The 16,557-nt window shown below is 42.1% G+C and overlaps 8 protein-coding genes across 8 annotated transcripts; 4 read left to right on the plus strand and 4 right to left on the minus strand.

The window, feature by feature from the left end:
- Positions 1 to 1,197: 1,197 nt before the first annotated feature.
- On the plus strand, positions 1,198 to 3,852 carry BYT42DRAFT_577340 (uncharacterized protein). The gene is made up of 5 exons (XM_051569157.1): positions 1,198 to 1,821; positions 1,888 to 2,741; positions 2,817 to 3,130; positions 3,221 to 3,382; positions 3,449 to 3,852. The coding sequence occupies exons 1-5, from the start codon at positions 1,256 to 1,258 to the stop codon at positions 3,782 to 3,784; spliced, it is 2,232 nt and encodes a 743-aa protein (XP_051421966.1). The 5' UTR covers positions 1,198 to 1,255; the 3' UTR covers positions 3,785 to 3,852.
- On the minus strand, positions 3,853 to 5,280 carry BYT42DRAFT_577344 (TMEM164 family-domain-containing protein). Its single transcript, XM_051569158.1, has 4 exons — positions 5,109 to 5,280; positions 4,546 to 4,973; positions 4,240 to 4,425; positions 3,853 to 4,164 (listed from the first exon to the last, which is right to left on the minus strand). The coding sequence occupies exons 1-4, from the start codon at positions 5,234 to 5,236 to the stop codon at positions 3,995 to 3,997; spliced, it is 912 nt and encodes a 303-aa protein (XP_051421967.1). The 5' UTR covers positions 5,237 to 5,280; the 3' UTR covers positions 3,853 to 3,994.
- An 848-nt stretch (positions 5,281 to 6,128) lies between these two features.
- Positions 6,129 to 6,588, minus strand: BYT42DRAFT_577348 (histone H2B; the record flags this gene model as incomplete). The annotated part of the gene is made up of 1 exon (XM_051569159.1): positions 6,129 to 6,588. Exon 1 carries the CDS (start codon positions 6,503 to 6,505, stop codon positions 6,131 to 6,133), a length of 375 nt encoding a protein of 124 aa, XP_051421968.1. The 5' UTR covers positions 6,506 to 6,588.
- A 422-nt stretch (positions 6,589 to 7,010) lies between these two features.
- Positions 7,011 to 7,822, plus strand: BYT42DRAFT_577350 (histone H2A). Its single transcript, XM_051569160.1, has one exon. The coding sequence runs from the start codon at positions 7,133 to 7,135 to the stop codon at positions 7,526 to 7,528; it is 396 nt and encodes a 131-aa protein (XP_051421969.1). The 5' UTR covers positions 7,011 to 7,132; the 3' UTR covers positions 7,529 to 7,822.
- A 2,891-nt stretch (positions 7,823 to 10,713) lies between these two features.
- On the minus strand, positions 10,714 to 11,533 carry BYT42DRAFT_577354 (histone H3). The gene has a single exon (XM_051569161.1). It carries the CDS (start codon positions 11,500 to 11,502, stop codon positions 11,092 to 11,094), a length of 411 nt encoding a protein of 136 aa, XP_051421970.1. The 5' UTR covers positions 11,503 to 11,533; the 3' UTR covers positions 10,714 to 11,091.
- A 526-nt stretch (positions 11,534 to 12,059) lies between these two features.
- BYT42DRAFT_577355 (histone-fold-containing protein) lies at positions 12,060 to 12,787 on the plus strand. Its single transcript, XM_051569162.1, has one exon. The coding sequence runs from the start codon at positions 12,098 to 12,100 to the stop codon at positions 12,464 to 12,466; it is 369 nt and encodes a 122-aa protein (XP_051421971.1). The 5' UTR covers positions 12,060 to 12,097; the 3' UTR covers positions 12,467 to 12,787.
- A 92-nt stretch (positions 12,788 to 12,879) lies between these two features.
- Positions 12,880 to 15,426, plus strand: BYT42DRAFT_577356 (uncharacterized protein). The gene is made up of 2 exons (XM_051569163.1): positions 12,880 to 13,491; positions 13,573 to 15,426. The coding sequence occupies exons 1-2, from the start codon at positions 13,038 to 13,040 to the stop codon at positions 15,387 to 15,389; spliced, it is 2,271 nt and encodes a 756-aa protein (XP_051421972.1). The 5' UTR covers positions 12,880 to 13,037; the 3' UTR covers positions 15,390 to 15,426.
- BYT42DRAFT_577358 (histone H2A) lies at positions 15,419 to 16,263 on the minus strand. The gene has a single exon (XM_051569164.1). It carries the CDS (start codon positions 16,139 to 16,141, stop codon positions 15,746 to 15,748), a length of 396 nt encoding a protein of 131 aa, XP_051421973.1. The 5' UTR covers positions 16,142 to 16,263; the 3' UTR covers positions 15,419 to 15,745.
- Positions 16,264 to 16,557: the final 294 nt, after the last annotated feature.

A 16,557-nucleotide genomic window follows, 5' to 3' on the forward strand; every position in this document is an offset into this window, starting at 1 on the left:
CACGTAAAGTAATCGTAGCTTCCTCCCAAGTATTTCGTAACGCCGTAGTGTCCTTCTGCATGAATACTGGATATACAGCATACTTATGCTGCATTTCCTCATTTCATACAAATGAGGAAACCTAAGGTTGACCTAAAAATAAAAATAAATAAATCAAAAACCATCAAATCAATAAAACTACAAAACTACTTACTGTGTAACGAGAAAGTCACCAAATTTAGCCAACATCAGATCGGCAACTCCTTGATTTTGATGGTTTGCACCATGTTATCCATTGAGATATCAAAAGGCAATATAATCATTGCCTTTAATAACATCTTCAAAAGCTGAATGAAGATACAAGGATAATTGACCATTATCAGCCACCATAGAAGTAACTGCACAGATATAGTCAATATTCCAAGTAAAGACAACTTGGGATAATTGACTATCACCAGGAACCACAGCAAAAGGAGTACCAGTAATACCTTTTCCAGACAAGGCAGCCATAGCAGTTTGAGTATCCATGATATCACTGTACATACTAGCATATTGATGCATAGTAAATACAGCTTCAGGGTCTAAAAAATAATTTTAAATTTGTTCGTTGTTTTTTGTCCAATGATCGAAGCCTACCCATTTTGCCCACTCTGCTCATTTGCTCATTGTTTTCTACCCACTTTTTTGCTACCCATTTTGCTACTCAAGTTCCCTGTCCATTTTCCTCCCAAATTTTGCTGCACAAATTTGTTACCCATTTTGCTCACTTTGTTGCCCGTTTGTACAGAATTTGTTCTTTCACCTGCGTGAGCTCGTATTGCGGTCGATACTAATTTAGATTTCAAATGCCCAAAACCACCAATTAATTTCTGAACAAGGCGACGAGTGGGCAAACAAAAAATGGTAACAATTCTAGAAAATGTTGCATAATTTTGATTGGCTGTGAGATGGCTTGTTGGCCAGAACTGCAACAGCCATGCAATCAGAGAAAGTGATATTCAAAATGAAAATACATCTTGTTTGGTTTTTGTGGAGGCCATGGGGTCTTGTTTCTACTTTGGCAAACACCAGTGGGGCCCAAATTTGAGTGAACGTGCCTGGTTTTCCAAAATCCATAAATGACAAGTGACTTTTATACCCGCTTCAAGACCATTGGTGGGATGCCGAAGTGAGTCCGGGAAAAATGAAAAATTTTTGAGGCCAGCCTTTTTTTTTCCTGAAAGATCAAGCCTTCGAAAACGAGCCGTTTTTCTTTGCAGCTGTCCCATATTGCAGAATGAGTAATTTGGTCAATAGCCTTCTGTACGGCTTCTCAAGCATATTGTCGTTTGGACCGGATGTTCCCAGAGAAGACGACGAAAAGGGCGACTGTTCAGGCGCCGGAGCCGACGGAAACTGCTGTAAAACCAAGGCAACCCCAGACACCAAGGTGATGGAGCCGAGTCCTGGATCAGTAACGCAATCCGGCTGTTGCCAATCCAACAAAGAAGCATCGGAATCCAAGGACGGCTGTTGTCAATCTAACAAGGAATCGGCCGCATCCAAGGACGGCTGTTGCCAATCCAGCAAAGAATCCTCGGTGTCCAAGGACGGCTGTGCATGCGAATCGCATACCGGATCGGTCGATATTAACTCGCTCAAGATCTTTTATTCGTCATTAACCGGTACCGCCAAAGAATTTGCCGTGGAGTTACAAACAAAGCTTCAAGCTGCCGAACATGTTCACGTCCATGAGCTCCAAGTGCTTGATATCACAGAATACGACAATGACAACCTGCTGACGGAAACCTCGGTATGCATTTTCGTCTTGTCGTCTTATAATGTCGAAGGACCTCTGGACTGGTAAGTCGTATACACGAAAAAATGTGACTCGTCACGATCATGATCCATTCACACAAGAGTGGCTAGGTTTACAAAGTGGCTCCGTGATTTGCGTTACGATTTCCGAGTCGATCGCTTAGCGCTGCAAAAATTGCGATATGCCGTGTGTGGTTTGGGTGATTCAGCTTACGGGGACGAATTCAATGTGGCTTCTCAAGACATCGACAAATGGCTTGGCCAGTTGGGCGCAACCCGAATTTATCCTTTAGGCAGCTGTGATAAGAATGCCGATCAAAAGGCCCAATTTGACGCTTGGTCAGAACAGTTTATTGGCGAGTTGAGAGACAAGCGATCGTTGGAGTTCTCACCGACGAATATTGAGTATGATTCGGAAGGCGAAGATGAAGAGGAGTCGGACGATGTCAACGTTGGCTCGGGTGAGGAAATGGTCGATTTGGAAGATATGGGTAGTATGGCGGCCAAGATCAAGGAAAGCAAGAAGAATCGAGCGGATGAAGAAGAGGCCTTCAGTAACAGCAAAGCCCGAGCAAAACGATCCATTGGCGTCGACGGAAAGACGGTGAGTCGTAAAGCGGCCGGGTCAACGGAAGTGCGCGAAATGGTGTCCCCGATGCTTCACAAGAACTTGACGAAGCAAGGGTACAAGATTGTCGGTACCCATTCCGGTGTCAAGATTTGTCGCTGGACTAAATCGGCGTTACGAGGTCGAGGCTTCTGCTACAAGCACGCATTTTACGGTATTCAGAGTCACTTGTGTATGGAGACCACACCTTCGTTGGCATGTGCCAATAAATGTGTGTTTTGCTGGCGACATCACACCAATCCTGTCGGCACCACGTGGCGATGGAAGATTGACGATCCCAAATTTATCTTGGACGGTGCCATGGAAAATCACTACAAAATGATTAAGCAGCTCAAAGGTAAAAAAAAGACTGGCATGAAAAAAAGGACGACGCATGGATGTTGTATTGACACAATTTAAAATTTTCATCTAGGTGTTCCTGGTGTGAAAGCCGATCGTTTCCAAGAAGCATTTACCATTCGTCATTGTGCGCTTTCCCTGGTTGGCGAGCCCATCTTTTACCCGCATATCAATGAATTTGTGACGCTTTTGCATGAAAGAAATATTTCCTCGTTCCTTGTGACCAATGCTCAATTTCCCGACAAAATTGCAGACATGGTCCCTGTGACACAGCTTTATGTCAGTGTCGACGCAGGCACCAAAGAAGGCTTGAAGAAGATTGACCGTCCCTTGTTCAGAGACTTTTGGGAACGATTCTTGGGCAGTTTGGAGTCGCTTGGAAACAAGGTAAGCGGAAACATCGCTGCATCGTGGGGGGAGATCGGAAGTGAGCGAGTTAATATAAAGAGACTGACAATGGACGATGTAAAATTTTAGGGACAACGAACGGTTTACCGCTTAACGTTGGTCAAGGATCACAACACGGAAGAAATTGACAACTATGTGGAATTGATTCGTCGCGGCCGACCATCATTCATTGAAGTCAAGGGCGTGACTTATTGTGGTTACAGTGGAGCCAGCAATTTGACCATGGCCAATGTAAGCTTCTTTTCTCGATAGTTTTCACAATGGTCATTTCTCATCTGTATTTACGTTTTTGACTAGGTTCCTTATCATGTGGAAGTGGTGGAGTTTTGCGAAAAGATTGTCGAGAAATTGGGTGGAGGTTATGAAATTGCGGCAGAGCATGCTCATTCTTGCTCCATTCTGATTGCCAAAACGAGCTTCAAGGTGAATGGAGAATGGCACACGCATATTGATTACCCTCGATTCTTTGAACTTGTCAAGAGCGGAGAGCCTTTTACCGATCTCGATTACATGGCCAAAACTCCTGACTGGGCCATCTTTGGTACCCCGGAAGCCGGATTTGACCCTGAAGAAACACGATGGTATAGAAAGAACCGAAAAACCATGCCTCCCGTGGAAGTGGCGGCGTCATAAAGCAATTCTATTTTCTTTTATTTATTCCTCACATTTACCAATAAAAAAAGCAATTAAAGACTCGGACCAATAAGAATCATGCATGGTTAAAAACAAAACGAGATTGTCCGACGAAAGATGATGGGAAAGAATAACTTTGAATATTATTACGTCCAGATGAATTTACGTGAAAAAGATGAATGCATGGTATGTACATGATGATGCTTTTTTCTATTGAATCTTCTTGGGTGCGCTGATCTTCTTGGGTGCAGGCGCTTCCTTTCTAGGCAACACTGCCATGATACCGTTGACGAGGCCGTATCGGGTGACAAACATGGCAACCAGAGCGGTACCATAGAGTGTAATGCGATAAAAGGGACCCAATTGAATCAACAGTTTGACTGGGGGTAGGAAAGAAAAAAAGAAGTGTTAGGATGACCCTTTTATGAAACGTTTTGATCTGGAGGTGGACTTACTCGGAGGTGGAGTGAATAAATAGTTGAGATTCAATCCCGATTTCAAAGCAAAGAAATGGAGTACGGGAGAATGGAAGAAGCCATAGATGGAGAAAGACAACAAGGCAAGATCACGCGAAGTCGGCAACACCAAATAACGGTTACTGTAGATCATGTAAATGGGGGCCAATAGAATTAAGATGTGTTCTGAGTTTGGAATGAAAAAAAAGTTGGTCAATTGTTGGGGACGTTTTTCCTTTTTATGGCAATGTCGGTTGGAGACACCGAGATTTTTCCAAGACGACAATGAATGGAAAAGAACTTTACCTGCGAAGAAATTGAAGGTTTCGCCAATCAAGTAATGATCCCTGAGATCGGGAAAAACCAAGGCCCCGATGGCACCCCACTGGGTGTGTAAATAGATGTTGAAAAACAAGTGAGGAATAGGAGACCGTTTGTCGGGGAAGGTCATGGTCAGGATGAGCAACAGGGCACTCATATGACAAGGTTGCAACATGAACAGGACACTGTCCCTCATAATCTTGTGAGTCAAGGTGAGTCCCAAGGAAGCAATCAACGATCCCACCATGACTTTTTCAGTCAACGAAGGCGGGGTGGGAGGACTAAAGTTTGACAGCAACTTGTAATTCAGGGTACCCGGACGCAAGGCCCGACGCAAGAAGTAGGCCGAAGCACATACAAATGCACTGGACAAGAATACAATCTCGATGGCATGCTGGCGAGGATGCACATACCTGTAATTAAAATACAATCGACGGTGAGCTTTTTTTTTAATCTTTTGGAGTTGGGCCGGGTCAGATAACAATTGATGCATTACAAGAATTTTATTTTTTATTGCGATCAGGAAAAAAAAAAACCGTACTACTTACCAAGATCCTTGAATTGACTGGGTCCAATCGGTCTCGACAGGCAGCTTGGCTGCAAAGGAAACAATCCAGTTCTCTAAACGAGAAGCCACAGGATCCCACAGACCATTCAAAAGAGACACCAGCGGCATCGTCTCGACGTAAAGGCGAAAGAAAAAACAAAAAACAAAAAGACAAAAAAAAAGGGGGTGACCAAACTTTTTTGTCACCCGAAAAATCCAAAAAAAAAGGGAGCCCAGGTCGGAGATTCAGTTCATTCACGAAACATTGCCTATCAAGGACCCATGTGGCAATCTTTTCTTTTTCACAAATCATATTCTGGCACTCCATGTCAAAAATGGATATTCCTCTCAACACCTCTCCGACCAATCGAAAACTTTACATTTACTGGCCGCAGTTCTCATTCCTATTGGCCCGCAGGCATAGTATATTCCACCACTTGTCTTGTCCTGTTTATTTTTCTTTGTAGACGATGCCAATGCCATCATGAAACTATGTAACCGATGAACAAGATGAATATGGATTTGTGTCAATCAATTGTACCATATTCAAACCTTGGATCTTGCAGCAAATTCATCATCTACTTCTTTATGCAAAGAGTCGCTCTGCATAAAGTCGCAAGCGCCCACTGTTATGTTGTTGTACAGACCAATTCAAGGAGAAAATAAGGTAAAAAAATACCCCCCTCTCCATTTCCCAAAATGCAGTACACAAAGGCACTAGTGAAAAACACTGTCCACCCGAACTATTAGATGCTCAACAAGCAATTAAGCGCTAAATGTTTATTCAAGAATCTTTTTTTGGGGGGATATGATAACGGTGTGAAGATCTGTACAGGAAAGGTTGGAGAATGGAAAGAAATATTCCGTATAGGTTTGTAAGAGGTAAAAAAAAAAGCGATTGAAACATATGCGGAAATGGGAAATAAAGGGAAAAAAAGTTCGCAAATTCATGAACAAGTCAATGTCGGGAATGGAGAGAAAAAACGTGTAGTCTTTTTCTGCCAAAGTGTTCTGACTTGAAACTTATTTGGAGCTGGTGTACTTGGTGACGGCCTTGGTGCCTTCAGAGACGGCGTGCTTGGCCAATTCACCAGGAAGGATGAGACGAACGGCGGTTTGAATTTCGCGAGAAGAGATGGTGGAACGCTTGTTGTAGGTGGCCAACTTGGAAGCTTCGGTGGCGATACGTTCAAAGATATCGTTGACGAACGAGTTCAAGATGGACATGGCCTTGTTGGAGATACCAGTATCGGGGTGAACCTGCTTCAACACCTTGTAGATGTAGGAAGAATAGGTTTCCTTGCGAGAGATCTTTCTCTTCTTGCCGTCAGTCGACTTGATCTTCTTTTCGGTGGTCTTGGCAGGAGCCTTGCCAGCAGTAGCAGTCTTGGGAGCCATGATTGATTTTTAGATGGGTAAGTGTGTAAGAGAAAAAAAAAAACGTATCTTATTGCGGCCAATGCCCGTTCTTTTATACTCCCTCTCAATGCCAATCGCGTGACTAGGTTTTACAGCTTCCATGGTGAGCGAAATTTTTTTTTTCACACTTGATCTGGGTCTGAAAAAAGATTTGGCTCCTGCTGCGTGGAAAAAAAAAATGTATACACGTCAATGATTTGTGGTCCACGCGTAAAGATTATCATTGATAAAACATACCTTTTTCACATCGATACACGAAATCAAACACGTTTAGGCACGTAATGACACGCTTTTATATCGAATAATCAAAAATCGTTTTTTTCACATAGTAAAAAATTCATCGTCTCAAGAAATGGACACTTTTTTTTTCATCATGTCAGAACTAAGAAACGCGTGGTTACTCAATCCACCCAATGAGAGAATTTTTTTTTCCTTGAAAAAAAAAAAAAAAAAATTGATTTCCCCCATTGTGTGTGACTTCTACCTTTTTTAGCGTAACACTCCGATGATATAAATATATAAAGCTTGGACTGCAGCGGCATAACGTTTCTACTTTTTTCGCTACTTTTTCACACTTCAAGTTATCTTATAACAACAACTATCATCATGTCTGGAGGAAAATCTGGAGGTAAATCTGCTGCTGGTGCCAAGTCCCAAACCCGTTCTGCCAAGGCCGGTCTTCAATTCCCTGTTGGTCGTATCCATCGTTTGTTGCGTCGTGGCAACTATGCTCAACGTGTGGGTGCTGGTGCTCCCGTCTACTTGGCTGCTGTCCTCGAATACTTGGCTGCTGAAATCCTTGAATTGGCCGGTAACGCTGCTCGCGATAACAAGAAGTCTCGTATCATTCCCCGTCACTTGCAATTGGCCATCCGTAACGACGAAGAATTGAACAAGTTGTTGGGTCATGTCACCATTGCTCAGGGTGGTGTCCTCCCCAACATTCACGCCACTCTTTTGCCCACCAAGACCAAGAAGGGCGGTGCTTCCCAGGAACTCTAAATCTCTTATACCGTTTCTATTTCAAAAACTTGCCTTTTTTCTCGTTTCAAAATTCGTCATCATATCATCTTGCTTCCCTCCACTTCCATTCTGCAGAACTTTCTAACTGCTTGTGTATATTCTTACCCTTATAAAATGTTTGCTTCAGAGTCACCATAATTGGGTTCTATTTTCAATGTCGTATTTCTTTTTTGGTCTCATTGCTCCTGATTGGTTAATTTTAAAATCAACAGAAAAAAAAAATGAATGGATAAAAACGTAACTGGTTACCTGGTTTGTGACAAGATCGGTCCGGGTGTTGAAATCTTAATAGTATGCGCTTCCTTTCTTGAATGCGTAGACCTTGCTACATTGATGCAAAGATCTGTTAACCGTAAACAATTATTTGTGCCTGTGCTATAGTCGATCCCTAGCGCTCGCAGGTACACGCTCCCACATCAAACCAAGTTGGAGTGCTGCTGGCTGATAGTTCAATCATAGTTGAAATAGTCACTACATTCTACGGAGGAGAGTCCATTTCTTTTAATCAGATATAGTTTGATGTCCTACAATTGGAAATGATTTTGTATCAAATTGAAAAACAAGGAGTAGGGTTGTAAATACGTTTATCCAAACTACAATTTAAAAAAGGTTGGTCCGTTAACCAAGCTTGCTTAAAATATAACTACATGCATCATAGAATAAGTGAATGGATAAATGCAAGAGAGCATTTGATTACTAGCGAACTGGTTAGCCCATTTTTAACATGCACAAAGGAGCACGGAAGAAAAGTTCAAAAACTCTATATGGGCGCACCTTTTGATATACAAGCGGCCAAAAAGTCAAAAGGCAACACGAGTCTTTTGTCTGTCCATCTTCCCAATCATCTGTCCAGTTGACTGTAAAGCTTCTCTCTGATGCTACGCTTCCTGTGGTGTGGAAATACCAACGCAAGTAAACAAGAAATTTAGGAAACAAGGACAGCGTCCCTTCAGTATCTGACCATGGGATAAGCTTGAACAAATAACGAAGCAAACACGTCTTGGGTTATTAAAGAGCTCTGCCATTGTGTTTGCTTTCATTCGGTCCTACCGATCGCTGAACAATGTGGGGGATGAGGAAGGTGACAAAGAACAGCAGACCTTCTTGGTGCCTGTGCTACATTCATACCAAATCAAGTAATTTTAAATCCCTATAAAATAGAAATCCCCAAAATTTGCTAGTTAAAAACTTTTGGAGATTCGGAATCTCTTCGTTTTTGTTTTGCGAGACCGCAGGTTCGAGTCGTTTTGCAAGCCTTTTTTTTGCGTTTTTAATGCCATTTGGTTCTTCTTTTTTACGACTTGATGAGATCTGGAGTCATCATTGAGTGGTGCTGTATCTTTTTTTAAAAAAATTTGGCTTCAGATCGAGATAATCTTTTTTTTTTTTTTTTTTGGTTTGATGTACTTTGCAGTTATTTATTTTGAGTAATTGGAATTTCCTTGCTTATCTTTTGTAGATTTTCATGGAATAAAGCCAAAACTGAATGTAGTTATAAGCTGGAGAGATTATGTTTTTATTTTTTTGATAAAGTGAGCTTTAGAAAAAGGCATTAAAAAGACCAACTTGCTATAGTGGTGAAAGGTTACGGAAGAAATTGAAACAAAACGAAAATATCAAAATACCTGAAAAATGGTATCGCAGGTGTACTCAAGCTTACTTGACTTGAACCATATTTACTGTATCTGTGTCTCGAGTTGTAACCTTAGCGTTGTATTGGTTCGCACGAGAGATTTGTTTGATTTTAATTTTTTTTTTTTTTGCGAAGAGCCATTACGTACTTTCATATGAATTATCAAAATGATGGATGAAACTAACCTATTCTTCCAATAACGTAGATAGGCATATGAAAACAAAAGATCTTATCTTTTGGCGCAACGATGTTTTACTGAAATCAAGTTCATGTTCTGACATTTTTCTTTGTTTTCTTTCTTTCCGGGAACTTCAATAACATTTGTCGAAATACTGTAGTTTTTTGGGATTTTTTTCTTCGATCCGGTACTCGATATACATTCTTATATCTTTTATGTCATCGCTTTTGGTCTATCAACGAGTTTTTATAAGGCGGTAACGTATTCAGCATCAACTGATCGTCCCCGTCCAGCCGAGATAAATGAATTTATTTTATAAAAAATAAACAAATAAAAACAATCTGCAAAATACTGTCACCACACAGAATCCAAACCCTTTGTCTTTATGAAAATCAAAGATGACGATGATTACACTTAATTGGTGCTTAAGAGCGATTTTGAGGCTTTAGGCAGTGAAGTTCACATATTGATTAACCTGAAGAGCAGGAAAATGCAGCATCGCGATAGCATCCACACCGTGATTTACAGGAGGTAAGGCTGAAAAACAGAGAATATAAAAGGAAAAGCAATCCGACCCAGAGTGAATTTCTTTTTTTGGCAAGCTCGTCAAGGTTGGGTGTCTTTCGAGCTTGTGAGGGTTTCTGATCATTGTTTGGGTCAAGTCAGTTACAATTAAGCGTTGTGAGGCTGGGGCTAATCGCTGATTGGACAGCTTGATCCTTTAAAACGCACACCATGTGAACTTTACTAAATTTAGACAACGTAATATGATTGGTTCCTTTTCAAGTTTTGGTTTGAGGTATGTATCTTTTGATTACTTGGTTTGGATTAAAGTTCAAAGGAGAGGCGTGAAATGCCGATCCTTTATACCCTTTTTAGTCGTAATCATTCCAAACATGGAAAGGTTACGTATGATTTGCGTCACAAATAAGGAAAATGATTTTTATAGTTGACTTGATCCGCATTTGGAATGCAAAAGTCGCAGCTGCAATAATTTTTTCACTTTCGCAGTCCCTCCACTGTTTTTTTGTAGCGCGCCGAATTTTTTCGCTTCTGAAAAAAAAATCCAACCCAATTTTTTTTTTTTTCAATCGCGCTAAAAAAAAAAAAAATTCACGCTCCCATCCCAATTTTTTTTTTACGTTCCCTTCAATCGCGCGACGTAATTTTTTTTTTCCTCATCCCATCGCGTTGGCGTGGCGCGCTTGACATTTTTTTTCTCAACCTATTTTTCTGCAAATTGCCACGGACAAAATGATGCAAATCAAAATAACCCCAAACTACCACCCACCTTTCAAATGTGCATCAAAAAACAAAAGTTGACATCTGTTGACGAACAATCTTTAATTTATTTCCTATCTTTGACTTTCTTGATAATAATGACAAGTTATTTAACAAAGCTTGATCAGTGCAGTAACTTGCTGCAAAATTTTTGATCACTTAAAAAATCAATAACGAAAATTTGGACATAACACACAGTTTTCGATGAGAAAAAAAAATTTCAGATTTCTTTAATGAAGAGAAATATGCGACGATTAAGGGAAATTGTGCGAAAAAAAAGGAGGCGGAAGGGAAAAAAAAGGAAGACATTACATACAACAGAAGACCTTGTTTTTAAAAAAGGGAATGAAGAGCGTGTCAAATAGGTGAAAAACTGTACAAATAGGAGAATCCTTTGTTGTGAACATTTTTTTTTTTTAAAATGTCACGGTGACGTGCCAAACAATTCCTTTAAGAGCGTTCGCCACGGAGACGGCGGGCCAACTGGATATCCTTGGGCTGGATGGTAACGCGCTTGGCGTGGATAGCAGCCAAGTTGGTGTCTTCAAAGAGAGAGACAAGGTAAGCTTCGGAGGCTTCCTGGAGAGCACCAATGGCAGAAGATTGGAAACGCAAGTCAGTCTTGAAGTCCTGAGCGATTTCACGAACAAGACGTTGGAAAGGAAGCTTGCGGATAAGCAATTCGGTGGACTTTTGGTAACGACGGATTTCACGAAGAGCGACGGTACCGGGTCTGTAACGATGGGGCTTCTTGACACCACCAGTAGAGGGGGCGGACTTACGAGCAGCCTTGGTAGCCAATTGCTTACGGGGGGCCTTACCACCAGTGGATTTGCGAGCAGTTTGCTTAGTACGAGCCATTATAGAGTAGTTGTGAAAAAAAAAGTTGAAGTGGAAAAAGTGTTAAAATCGATGCCCAACCTTGGCCCTTTTTATATTCTTTTCAACCTGCGGTGGTACAAATTCAGCAATTGCCTTTTGTGGGCACCAAATGTTATGAATTGAAATTTTTTTTTCATACTCCCCCATTGAAATTTTTTTTTTTTCATCACGCTAGCGCGCTTCACCACATGGATCGCGAAACACGCTTTCCCTCGCAAAAAAAAAAAATATCTTGTCCACACATCCTTTTGCTTTTTTCTTTTAACCAACTCCTATTGTATTGACAAATTGCAGACCATGCGACTTTATTAAACCTTTTTGCAGACCAACTTTTTTTTTTATTGTTGCTTCAAAAAGGTGAACAGTGTTAATGGAATATATTGTGAAAGGAAAAAAAAATATTCTTTGAGGTGATGCGCGTTTGATTATTTTTTTTTTTTCGTCAAGTGAGTTGTCTGAAAAAAAAAATTCAGAGGTCGCGAATTTTTTTTTTTGTAACGCGCTGTGCATCTTCCGCAAAAAAAAAAGAAGTGTGACTTGCTTGAATTATTATAAAAGGGGGACTTGTCTGACGATGAGCATCCTTTTTTTTCTTGTTACTTTTTATCAAGTTTCTACATTCTATACAAACATGACTGGTCGCGGTAAAGGTGGAAAAGGTCTCGGAAAGGGAGGTGCCAAGCGTCATCGCAAGATTCTTCGTGATAACATCCAAGGTATTACCAAGCCTGCTATTCGTCGTCTCGCTCGTCGTGGTGGTGTGAAGCGTATCTCTGGTCTCATCTACGAAGAAACCCGTGGTGTCCTCAAGGTCTTCTTGGAAAACGTTATCCGTGATGCCGTCACTTACACTGAACACGCCAAGAGAAAGACTGTTACTTCCCTCGATGTCGTCTATGCTTTGAAGCGACAGGGCCGCACCCTCTACGGTTTCGGCGGTTAAGCACCCTCCATCAACAAACCTACTTGTTGCTATTTACCAATTTCCATTGACTTCCCTCTTTTCTCAAGCTCCTTTTTTTCTATTTCCTCTGAAAAAAACAGATTACTGTCTCTTTTTTTTTAATTTGGCGTGTCTATTTCCCGTTCATTAGCATTCGTCTTTGTACATAGCTTTAGCTTCTTTCTATCGCTTGAATATCGATTTTTTAAATACAATCTCTTTCAACACAAAAAAAAGCAAACTTGACACGTTTTTTATTTACATGAAAATGTGAGGAAAAAAAAGATGGGGAAATTCTGAGCGTGATATGACGGAACGGCGGCCTATCTGAAAAATTGATTGGGCTGGCATTCAGTGGATCTCCTTTTTCGGCATGCTGCTATTTTTTTTTTTATCCAGTTCAAGGGTTCCCCCTTTATTCTTCGCAGAAAAAAAAAGTTGGCTGTAACCAAGTACCGAGTCGTTTATTTCTCTTTAGCATATATTCTTTCCTTCGACTATCTCTACGTGGGAGCCTGTTTCGTTTGCATATAGTTTTGGTTTTCATGCCCAACGTTGAATGGAGTAACCAATGACCGTTGAAGACCATGTTGCTCATCAGGGTGACGGCCCCACATCATCGGGAGTGGCTGTTTTCTTTCCATTTCCCATTGCGAGTCAAAGTTTACGTACAGCCAAGGAATGGTACAGTTACCCAGGTCGCGGTGTTGTGGCCGTTGGCATCCACCATCCGTCGCTGCACTTGGCCATCCCCGCTACGTCCTCACCATCCATAGTTCTTCGAAAAACATACTCTGCACCACCCACCTTTGGCGTATCCGACCGTGCAACTACCCCACCTCCTGGTATCAGAGACCCACATCCAGTCACCCTTCCATCCAGCAGGTCCGAGCATTCACTCCTGGACAATGGCCTTTCCTCTTCCACCGACCGTCTTTGTTCACCAAAAAATGAACCAACCGACTTGCTGCCACGTCGTTTTGACAAATCAATTGCAGCCGAGGCTCCAAAGGCTCAATGTGCAGGTAAAATCTCACTTGGAGCTTTTTTTTTTTTTTTTTTTTTTGCAGTGAATACGTGGGCTCATCTCATCGATATGTTGACAGAACCACCCGAGTTACCGGATGCAGTACCAGTCTTGGATGACAGTGACGACGCAGCTGGCATGGTGACCGAACCGTTGCTTTGCTCTCCTCAGACTCCAGACGACCAACATGACATTGCTGCAACTGCTAAATTTACCAATGATACCACATGCTTACACATCGCGACGTCTTCTGATGTATCCCCATTGACTGATATAGCAAGTCGTCTTACCACTGTGTACGAGTCAAGCGAAGAAAAGGGAATCACAGAGGAACCGATAGTTACCACAGATGATGTAAAGCAAGAAGAAAAAAACACAAACCTGCCGATCCAGCAAGAAAATGCACAAATACCAACTGATACTCTGACGCCAGAAGAAAAGGAACCTGAGGAACCTGTCACTTTTTCGCAACCAGACGCAGCGACATCAACTGATGCTGTCACGCCAGCTCCAGTGATTCCCCAAGAAAGTAATGTCGTAAACACAGCAACACCGACGGATACTGTCATGCCATCTCCATTGATCTCAAAAGAAATTAAAATGGACGCTCTCTTGCCACAAAATCAGACAGCTTCCAAGGATGCCCTCATGTCGATGCCAACCGAGCAAAAGAAGGCTGTCGATTTTCCGCAACAGGAAGTGCGCAGCGTGTCAATTGCGGCGGCGAATAGCACAGATCGAGTATCGGATAAAGTCGATTCACTACGAGAGGATGGTCCAGGAATAGTACAGCAAGAGACAACCGAGCAAGTGTCATACAAAATCGAATGCAAACGTGATCCTTCTTCTCCAAACAATGCCGACAATGCAGCAGCAGCAGCGGTGGCGGCATGTGACACGACCGAAAAGGTAAAGAATGAAATTGAACTTGCGGGCGACGCGACGGAGAGGGTGGAGGATCCAGGGATGCATTCCTTTTTCACACAGCGAAACGGATTGTCCAATTCCATTTTCGATCCCACCACCATTGGTTTACCATCTGAAGTGAAAAATCGGGACCGTTCACAGGACTATCAAGACGACCAGTCACGCCAAATGAGGAGCCACGATCGAATCACCACAGCGCGTACGCCTTCATCGCCCTCGTCTTCCAGTCCCCCTAAAAGACCCTCTCGATTGCCTATACGCAAATCGAGTTCTATCTCTCTGATTCCTCAAACTGGCGTGGCTAAGGCAGAAGGAAGCTCTCCGTTAACGGCTTCACCGATACCCCCTTCTTGTTCCGCCAGCGCGACATTGCCCATGAAAGGATCTGCTTCGGCCCATGGCGATACCAAAGGTGATGGCAAGATCCCTCTTGTGCGCGGTAAACTGGCCGGTCACAATGCGGTGCGCAAGACGAATGCAAGTGCTTCTGGGATTCCACGCATGACGGGTCACGGTACGACGACCAAGACGACCAAGACGGCGAAAGCGACAAAAAGTACTCCTGTGACGTCCATGTCCAAACCAGCAAGTGCCAAACCCCATGGTCCCCTCAGCCAGAAGGTAGGGATGAAGCCAACTGAGACTAAACACGAAGAAGATGAAGATGAACCTCCTAGAAAATTATCCATCAAAGAGAAACGGGCACGTCAAGCGAAACGAGCTGAACAACTGAAATTTTGGCGTGTGAGAGAAGAACGGGAAGCTCGACAAGCCCGTTCGGCCGCTCGACAACGCTCCATAGCCACGGCTAGCGATCCCTACAAATCAGAAACCGAATTACCGTCGTCTACGTCTACGTCTTCGTCTACTTCCAGACGAGGCGTCACTTTCAATCTTAAACGCAATCGTATCATAGAAATCGCACATCCTGTTCCCAATAATCCATCATCCTCCAATGCAGCATCATAAAAAGCAACCTAATAAAATTGAAGAATACCAATGCACACTTTTATATATTGGACTTGTAGTAGTTGTTTTTTCATGAGTTTTTTTTCTTTGTTTTAATTGACATTTGAACATCGCTATATTTACAAGAGAAACCAAAGGAAAAAGAATAAAAAAAAGGGAACGACTGAAGAAGGGATCCAAGGAAACGACGAGAGTGAACAGGTTTCATTATTTGTACAAACATATCTGCTTGGCTTCTTGCACTCTTGGATCAACTTTCATTTTCGATAAGAAAAAGGGCAACAAAGAAACGTAAGGGAATATTGAGAAAACATGTAAAAACATAAAACTGCGGAAAGAAAAAGAGGTTGAGAGATTTAGAGTTCCTGGGAAGCACCGCCCTTCTTGGTCTTGGTGGGCAAAAGAGTGGCGTGAATGTTGGGGAGGACACCACCCTGAGCAATGGTGACATGACCCAACAACTTGTTCAATTCTTCGTCGTTACGGATGGCCAATTGCAAGTGACGGGGAATGATACGAGACTTCTTGTTATCGCGAGCAGCGTTACCGGCCAATTCAAGGATTTCAGCAGCCAAGTATTCGAGGACAGCAGCCAAGTAGACGGGAGCACCAGCACCCACACGTTGAGCATAGTTGCCACGACGCAACAAACGATGGATACGACCAACAGGGAATTGAAGACCGGCCTTGGCAGAACGGGTTTGGGACTTGGCACCAGCAGCAGATTTACCTCCAGATTTTCCTCCAGACATGATGATAGTTGTTTTTATAAGATAACTTGAAGTGTGAAAAAGTAGCGAAAAAAGTAGAAACGTTATGCCGCTGCAGTCCAAGCTTTATATATTTATATCATCGGAGTGTTACGCTAAAAAAGGTAGAAGTCACACACAATGGGGGAAATCAATTTTTTTTTTTTTTTTTTTTTTTCAAGGAAAAAAAAATTCTCTCATTGGGTGGATTGAGTAACCACGCGTTTCTTAGTTCTGACATGATGAAAAAAAAAGTGTCCATTTCTTGAGACGATGAATTTTTTACTATGTGAAAAAAACGATTTTTGATTATTCGATATAAAAGCGTGTCATTACGTGCCTAAACGTGTTTGATTTCGTGTATCGATGTGAAAAAGGTATGTTTTATCAATGATAATCTTTACGCGTGGACCACAAAT

Source organism: Radiomyces spectabilis (assembly GCF_025331425.1).
Source record: "Radiomyces spectabilis strain NRRL 2753 chromosome Unknown BYT42scaffold_9, whole genome shotgun sequence".
Lineage (NCBI taxonomy): Eukaryota > Fungi > Mucoromycota > Mucoromycetes > Mucorales > Radiomycetaceae > Radiomyces > Radiomyces spectabilis.